This window comes from Parus major, chromosome 5 (genome assembly GCF_001522545.3).
Source record: "Parus major isolate Abel chromosome 5, Parus_major1.1, whole genome shotgun sequence".
Lineage (NCBI taxonomy): Eukaryota > Metazoa > Chordata > Aves > Passeriformes > Paridae > Parus > Parus major.
In genome coordinates, this window is record NC_031774.1 from 7,476,458 (window position 1) to 7,485,304 (window position 8,847).

Sequence of the window (8,847 nt, forward strand, 5' to 3'; positions counted from 1 at the left end):
CTTCTCAACTACTTGGAAGGCAAGACAAACCCAAGTAGTTATATCATAAGTAGGTAATAAGTATTTCCATAATTAGATAATATTGAAAGTAGAAATGGAGTAGCTTTCAACTCAAGATCTGAATTTCAGGAGTTTTCTGAAATACCCTTTTTCCAAAGTTCCAGCCTTAAAACAGAATCCTCCAGTCTATATTCTTGTTTTCTTCATAGGCATCTGACTCCTCCATAAAGCAGGAGAAACTAGTCTTGTACTGAAAAGTAGTTTTATACTTCTAACACACCATTTTCGTACTTTCTGTGGCACCATTTTCATGCTTTGCTAAGCAAAAAGTAACTTATTTACAGCAGGTGCATTGCCAGGCTTCCTATTAATTCAAATCCGATGATCAGAAATCAGTAGTATCCCTGTCAAGAAAGGCTCAGAACTGAGAACTGTGCTATGCTTTTATGACATTTCCATGTTTAGTGGAGGAACGGGGGGATGTGAAGTGAAGAATAGGTGGTATAGCTGTTTCACTAAAGGGACGAGGCATTTTTTTTCCTCTTTTTATAAGCAAACAAACCTGGTCTGTTGGTCAGCAGTGCTGTTATCTCACTAGAGGGAAGTAAGTTGACCATAAGAACATCTTTGTTCTGCTTGTAAGGGACTGTACAAGTTTTGTGTTGGATTTAGGTGGCTTCCAAATTTTGCAGCTCAAGCCACAACAGAGAAGACTCATGTAACTGAGTATTGAAACAATCTTTCTTAACAGCATTTGTACGTCAAAAAGTTTCTAAAGATAAACCTGTGCTTAAGTGGAGAGAGAGAGAGGCAAATTAGAAAGAACTGAAGCAGTGAAGTATTTCACAATTTGATGGTAAATGCAGTCAGATGGGTTAAGGAGAGGCAGGCTCAGGTAGGGTGGAGGATATTGAGCCACCAGAGATGTGTGTCCTGCTCAGGACTCTGCTGGGAAGGGCATTGCCTTCACTTAATTCTGTTACACAAATAAGGCAGTCTTGCAAGAAGCAGCTTAGTTTTGTTCCCAGCCCTGTTAGGAATGGCAAGCAGAGTTTGCAAACCCCACACAGCACCCAGGACACTTCTGTTCCCACACCAGATCCATTCCCTCCCCTGACATTGCTTGGGCTGGGGGTGGGCACATGCAGATCAAAGAGCAGGAGCTGCCTCTTGCTCTCCCTGCAAACAATTAATGCCTTTTCCTCCGGGCCTGGTGAGGGGCTGGAAGCTGATTAGAAGCCCAGCAGGGGAGGCAAGTGGCTGGGAGGTCCCCGGGACACTCATGCTGGGCTCGCTGGCAGCTCCGCGCGTGACCGGCCTGCCAGGCTTCGCCAATCCGGATCCGAAACAAGGACAGTGGTGTTGCTCAGAGACACGCTGTCACCTCAGCCCAAAGTCCCCAGCAGGGCTCTTTTCAGGACCCAAGAGAGAAAGCACTGTTAGAAAGCAGCAGATTTGCCATGCTAGGGAGTGAAAAGAAAGCCACCAGTGGAGGTGAGAGCCGGCACAGGACACGATTCCCATCTGCTCAGGAAGGAGAGCACAGCCATCAACGGCCCCTTATGACTGCAGTGATAACTTCATGCCTGGCCTTCTTCCCATTCCAGATGCTGATGCAGTATTTATACTATGGAGGGACAGAATCCATGGAAATTCCCACCACTGATATCTTAGAGGTGAGAGAGCTTTTTCTTCCAAGTCTTGCCAAGTGCGCTGGGGCATAAAACAGAGTTGAAAGGCAAAATCCAGGAGCTAACAGCAGGCTCCCATTCAGTTCAGGAGCATACTTAACGCTTGAAAATGAGCTTAAAAGTTTCAAAACATCACTGCTTGGTGTTTCTGTGTCCTGGTGACAGAAAGGAGAGCAAATATGCTTGTGGGGAGCAAATATGCTTGTGCTCTTGCTAAGAGGGAAAATGCATCAGTCTGTCACTTCAGCATGGAGCGGCCTTTTTGCTGTTTCATCAGGACTTGGCCATTAAAACAGGGAGTCAGAGACTCTTCAGAGAGGAAATCATCCGTCCTGTTTGCCTTGCCCAGGCCTTTCAAGCCTCATGATCTCAAATAGCCTCTCTCTTTTCCCCATAGCTGCTGTCGGCTGCCAGCCTGTTCCAGCTGGACGGCCTCCAGAGACACTGTGAAATCCTCTGTGCCCAGACCATCAGCATGGACAACTCTGTCAACATCTATAAATATGCAAAGGTAGATCCAACCCTCTGGTTGGAGAATCTCACTGAGCAGCCACTGTGCTCCTGGTGGTAACTAAAAAGCCCATGTGGACACCCTCCCCCCCCCGCCACAGCACGAGGGAGATGATGCCCAGCTCCAGGCTGGAAAGTCGCACACAGCCCTGGTGTTTTCTTGTCTGAAGCAATCATGGATGAAATGGATGGGGGATCCCTGCAGAGTAGGGGAGAACTGTCTTAGCAGGCTGATACAGCAACATCAGCAAATCCTGAGGGATTCAAATCCTGGGAGCAGCAGGGGCAATTGATCACAGCACAGCAACTACGGAGTAAACCCTTTCCTAGCACCCCTGCTGCTAGAAAATATTCTTTTCAGCTCCAAAAGGAGCACTAAGTCTGTTGTGTGACAGATACGCACCTCTGTAGCAGATAACCTAAATCAGAGAAATACTCTGCCCTTCCTGGAATTTTGCAAGATCAAATCCCTTAAAGACAAGGAGAAAACTGCACAGAGGACTGTATATGATTCTTTTTTTTACTGTGGTAGTGCCCCACTGATGCTTTTCAATTTCTCTCACATTGGGCTGGTTTCTTTCAGACCTAAAATTTAACAGTGTGCAGTGGTAAAAAGGGGAAACAGCATTCCCTACTGGCCAATATGTACTTTTCCTTAAATTATTATTTGCACTAAATTCCCAGGAAGAGGCTGTGTGTGGACAGAGCTGCTTAATATTGAACTTGAGTTCTGTTGTTCTCGTAACTGATCCTGAAGCAAAAGGATCCAGATCCCAGCCAGAAATCACCTTGTGGTGGTTCAGGAGTGCAGCATCCCTGTTCCCCTGCATTCAGCTCCTCCTTGTAGGGATGAGACTCCCGTCCTGTGACCCGTGTCCTGATTGCCCCGAGCCCTGCTCACCATCTGCCAGCACAGCAGCGTTGTTGTGTGTTGTGGCTCAGCCAAACAGGTACCTTAGCCACCTCATCAGCCAGCTGCTCTGCTGTGGGAAGGGAAGGGAAGGGGCTGGAGTGCAGGCCAGCAGCCCTGCCAACAGCAGGCCAGCAGGGGAAGGAATGGATAATGCCTGCTCACGCCTGGGCCTGCAAAAAGCACCAGGAGAAATGATCAGGCAAAGTCCTGCCTTCAGTGCTTTCCCACTGTTACTCCTGTATTTTAATGTTTCCTAAGAGACAAAAAGGAAAAAAGCATTAGAAATGAGAGGCTGAGGGGTGTAATTTAGGTCTGTGACATACAGAAGGGGTTAGTAATCCTGCTGTCTTCCTCAGATTCACAATGCACCAGAACTGGCCTCTTTCTGCGAGGGCTTCTTCCTCAAGCACATGAGCTCCCTCCTGGAGCTGGACTCGTTCAAGCAGCTCATCTACGGCAGGAACAGCAAAGTGCAGGGCCTGGACCCTCTGAGGGACCTGCAGGCAGCCCTGGCTGGCCGCCTGCACTCCGTGTACGTCACATCCAGGGTGTGAGGCAGGACCGGCGCTGGCAAACCGCGGTGGAGCGTCACTGGGGCTGTTTGTCTTCTGCATCTTCCTGAAATGCCCTGCAACAGGCACCCCTGCTGCTGAGGGAGGGGGAGCTGGCTTCTCTGTGCTGCTGCTGCTGCCCCAGGAGCAACACTGTCACACAAACAACACTGCCACAGCCCAAACATCAGCTGAGGGTGCCAGGGAAGAACCTGAACCACAGAGAACAGCGCTGCCCTTTCCATGAGCACGGCGCCAGGCTGTGCAGAGAGAGGCAATTGAACTAAGCCCAGCACTAATACATGGGCTTAAGTTCATCCACACAGGTGTTTTCCCTGTTAGAAGGCTGCCTGGAAGGAGTTTCCTGATCCTAAAGCCCATCCCACGAGCCATCTGTCTGGACACAAAGTACTTCCCCTCAGTAGTACCAGCATCTGTACATCACAACAGACGGATAGAAACTTCCCCCAAAACTGTTTGCACCTTGAGAGGTTTTGTATGTTCAAAGCTCAGTAGAAGCTAATACTAACACTGAAATTACTCACTCTTTAAGCTTAATATGAAGAGCTGAGCTGGGGCAGGGAGGGGAGAGTTGGGGGTTTGAGTGTTTTTAAATACAGTTTCACTGTGCCAGTTGTTAATCTAGATCTGTTGTGAGGAGAAGGAAAAAGGTTGTCTACCCTTTTGCTGTCAAGGTCTGATAATGTCAGTCAGTCATTTTCACCTTAAAAGCCTGTTTCTGAACATTACCTGTGAGACCTGACATCACAAAAGACTTTTTGTAGAAGGCTCAGGTGTAGCAGGAGCTTGGCACTGGGCTGAAAAAACTGCCCAGTTGCAAAAACAGCAATAAAAGCCTTCCCTGGCCTCCCAGAAATGTCCAGCTCACTGGTTTGTTCTCTCTCTGGAGCTGGTTGGGATTAAGGAAAGACCTCCAGCTATTCCCACTGAGTTTTGCTAAGCACCCACCAAATACCATTTGCCAGGACGCTTCCATTTGTTGTAGATGGGTGAAAAAGGGGAAACCAAGTTTTCAGTGGAGAACTATTTATTCCTTATTAGAAATTCAACAATTTATTCCCATTGTATTTAAACACAGTGGAAGGAGGAGGCTCAGCTGGGCCCAGGCTCCAAAGCACAACACAGACACACTTTAGATAAAGGGAAGGAGAAGGAACCACCAGCATCTCCCGGCAAATCCATCAAAATCTGACATGGCCTTGTTCCTAAAGGATTTACACAGAGGCAAATTGCATGCATGGATAAGGATTTTTAGTCAGCTGACAGACAGGTTGGTCAGGGCACACTCCCTTTGTGCTTTATGTACACATCTGCTGAACATCACCAGCTCCAATAACCCTATTTATTACAGAAAGCCATACAGAGGGGTCAAAATTATCACTGAGAAATGCCACAAAAGGCTTTATTTTGGAAAGTATTTTCAAGTAGCTGCTCCAGCTATCTGTACAAATATGTAGGTCCTCTTTTGTTGCTGTAATATTACAATGCTTTGTTTAATTGTACATTAATGTTGTCATTTATGTAAATGTACCAGGATTTTATTAACAACATAATTTTAAAATACACAGGTGCTGTTATTTATTCTGTTCCTCTAACAGAAAAGAAAAAACAAATGAAAAACCAAAAACCAACAAACCCCCCAAAAAAACCAACAAATATTTAAAGACATTTATGTGGAAAAGGCTGTTGCAGTTGAAGTATCTTAAATTTGTTTTGGTGTAAATATACCTAAATTTAGGGATACAGAGGCATTCATTTCCCCTTCCTAGGCTCAGACATTTTTGTGAAGTTAAAAAGTTTAACTTGCATTTTTCCCTAGCTGGAATAAGATTACCTGCTTTCCAGCAGAAAGCAGCAAATGCTAGTGTCCAAAAAATCCCTAATTCCACGATTCTTCTCTGCAGTAGGAAGAACAGTGAGGGTTAAAGTAAGTCTTATGCAAAGGTACTTAAAAAAAAAAGCAGGTGATCCTTCCCTTCCACGTCACCTCAGGATCCCAAAGACCAGAAAGGCTCGGGTTGGTGCTCTGTGGGAGGAGCTCTTGGATGTCAGAGCACAGGACTCATCCAAGAGGTAAGAAGTACAAAAGCTTAAGAGCAAGAATTTGACCCAGAAATATATTTTTTTTTTCTTTTTTTCTCCTTATTTGGAAACCTGCCAGCATAAACAGTAACTTGTTCTCAAGAATCATGGAATACAAACTCTTCTGATTCCCTTTGGAGCACTTTAATAAGTAGGCTAAACAGAAATTCCTTGTGAAACCAGTTGTACACTGCCTGTATTTTATAGAGTGCTGCCTGGGGAACCTGAGAAAGTACCAAAGTACCGGAGCAGTTGCCCAGGGTTGGGGAAGCACAGAACTTTGCTGGCCATAATGACATCATTCCAGGGAGCAGAGGAAACAAACATCTGCCTGAACAGGCTTGATGACTTCCAGCCTGAAATAAAGCCTTTTTTTGCTCTCTAATAAGGCTTTGCACAGCAGGCAGGCCCTGGCTAATGCAGCAGCAGCACTCACAGGCCCTTTGCCCTCTCCAAATGCTGCCTGGGCAGGCAGACACTGCTTCCTGCACCTGCCGCAGCGACACGGCCGGGGGACACGCAGGGAGGAGGCAGGAGACTCCCCGGAGGAATGGGGCAGCAGGCTGCTGTCACACTGCTTGTGGCAGGGGAGAGGGCTCCAAAGCTGCATCTGCCTCCCCAAAGGGCAGGGTTGGAGCCTGAGGGATCCATTAATCCTCACAATGTTGTATTTGGCATTATCTGCTCAAGAAAAAGAAGGGCAGAAAAAAGGTGTCTTGTGATAGTGATGAAAAACCACAGCAGAGCGAGGAAAAAGGAGTGACATAGCCCAGAGCTGGAGTCACCTTGGTGCCATCCCTATTCTTGCTGTTCCAGGCACAGGATTTCACCTGGTGATGTCTCCATGCTTAGCTCAGGCAGGAGGAGGTTTCCTGAGTCCCTTTCTAGCCGTCTCCATCCACAGCCCTCCCACCCACGCGAAGCCCTGCGCAGAAACCACGCACCAGGGCCCTCCCCAAGGCAGGTCTCTGAGTGCCAGCTGCACAGGCAAACAAAAATCCAGCTCTGGAAGGCAAAAACTCTCAAGGGAATATCTCCAGGGCCCAGCGGAGAGGACACAGCTTCCTCCTGCCCCTTATCCAGAGCTTCCCAGACAGCTCCTTTCTCCCTCACACTGCCCTGGGATGCGAGATCTTCCCTGGTGCTGCTTCCTCCCAGGACATGGCAGGGGTCAGCAGCTCCAGCTGTCAGAAGAGCTCAGGGCTCTCCGAGCAGGCGGGATGATTCCAGTGACAAGTAGGTCACATCTCGCTGCCACCTGCAGGGAGCTGCTCAGCCAGACGTGGCTGCCACATTTGCCTCCAATTAGCCACAGGACCCCGTCACTGTGGGCAGATTCTGGCCATGGGAGGGGAGGGAGAGATCCTGCTGCAATGGGATCAGCAATCTGGAATGGTGAGACACCGAGCTGGAGGGTGTGGAACAGGCCGGGGACCGATGTCCCTGGGCGCTGGGATGTGCAGGGACAGGCTCGAACGGCTGAGCTGCCTTAGCCCGGGATTAAAGGCACGCTCTGCAATTAGAGGCACACCCGGCTCCTTACGGCATTCCCAGCCCCATCTGCACAGGGTGTTTGGAGAGAGGGAGTGGGGAGGCTGTTCATCCCTACTGTCCAAGGCCATCTCTCGGCTTTTTGTCATTCTTTCAAATAAAAAAATCTTTTCCCGAATGCATCAGGATGTTTTCATCCCTTTTTGGGGGAGGGAAATGAGATGAGCGAATGGGCTTCCAATTAAAAATGATTTGATGGACGTAGGAATGATTCTTGTAGGTTTTACAACTCCCCTTTTTATTCCTGAAATAATTTTAGATTTTTTTTTCCTTTAAAAAAATAATCTAAATTTGAGAGGAAACCATGCAAAATTAATGCAGGGAGACATCATGGAATCATCTTGGAATGATTTGTGTTGGAAGCCTCATCCCTGAGCCTGTCCTGGGCTGGCTCCTGTCCTCTCCACTCGTTGCAGGTGGACATAGAAGTGATAGAGATGTTCAGGGAATGCTGGTTGGTTTTCCCTGCCTCTGGAATCTGGTCATTAAAAAGACTGATTGACCTCTTCCTGCAGGGAGACATTTAAACAAGAGGTGCCAAAAAGAATTGGAGCTTCTGCACAACGGAATCTGAAAGAATCCAACTTTAAATTCCCCTGGATTGTCCCAGGTGCAGCTTCCATGGACTGGTCACCTTGGCCAGGAATGTCCAGTCCTGCTGGAAATGCACTGGACCAGGATGTCATTTTCATTTGATGCTGGCAAAGACCTTGGAAGGACCGGTCTGTGTTTCCAGGGCACTAATTCCAAGTGTTCTGTTTTTAGGAATAGCACAGGAGCCTTTCCCTTGCCCAGAGGAGCAGCCAGTGTCTCCTGTCTGGGACAAAGGAGGTGGAAAACACGCTGGGTCAGTGGGAGGGGAATCCATGGGGATGGGAGACTTTCTGCTGCAGTTCCCACCTCCCTGCAGGCACGGAGAGGTGATGCCGAGCAGGACAAAGTGATGCTCCCGGAGCATCCTGGGACCGAGGGGATTTAAACTCCCGGGAGCCTTCCCCAGCTCGTTCAGCGGTCGGCCCGGGCTCCTCCGGAGGGGCCCAGGTGAGGCACGGGGGCCTCGGGCTCCCATCCTGTACCTCCCTCTACCCCTCCTTCGTCCTGCCCTTATTCCCTCTTTCCTGCCCCTCCTGTCCCTCCCCTCTTCATTCCCCCCATCGCTCCCGGGGCGCCGGATAATAAAGCCCAGAGGGCCGGAGCTCTGTGCCCCCTGCCCTCGCTGGAGCCCCCACAGCTGGGGAGCTCGGCGGGTCCCCCCAGGCACTTCACAAGCATCGCCCGACACCGCCGGGGCTCCTCCGGCTTTCCGCACATCGCACTGGGGGCTCCCCGCGGGCGTCCGGGCAAGTCCTGCAAATCCGAACTCAGAAATAAAACCCGAGTTTTTTTTCTGGAACCAAACTCAGGAGCGCCGTGGCGGAGCCCGGGGAGCAGCGGGGCCGGGCCGGGGGCACCGGGGGCGGCTGCTCCGGGCTCAGAGATGAGCGGGGAACGGGACAGCCCCGAGCTGGGACAGCCCCGAGCAGGGAAC

At 49.3% G+C, this 8,847-nt stretch overlaps 1 protein-coding gene across 1 annotated transcript in view; it reads left to right on the forward strand.

The window, feature by feature from the left end:
• ABTB2 (ankyrin repeat and BTB domain containing 2) overlaps nt 1-5,251 on the forward strand; it is a 111,603-nt gene extending 106,352 nt beyond the window's left edge. Inside the window, exons 15-17 of the mRNA XM_015629721.2 lie at nt 1,608-1,676; nt 2,089-2,202; nt 3,471-5,251. Coding sequence (XP_015485207.1) covers nt 1,608-1,676; nt 2,089-2,202; nt 3,471-3,668 — 381 coding nt within the window. The 3' untranslated portion in view covers nt 3,669-5,251. The remainder of the gene's footprint in view (nt 1-1,607; nt 1,677-2,088; nt 2,203-3,470) is intronic.
• Nucleotides 5,252-8,847: the final 3,596 nt, after the last annotated feature.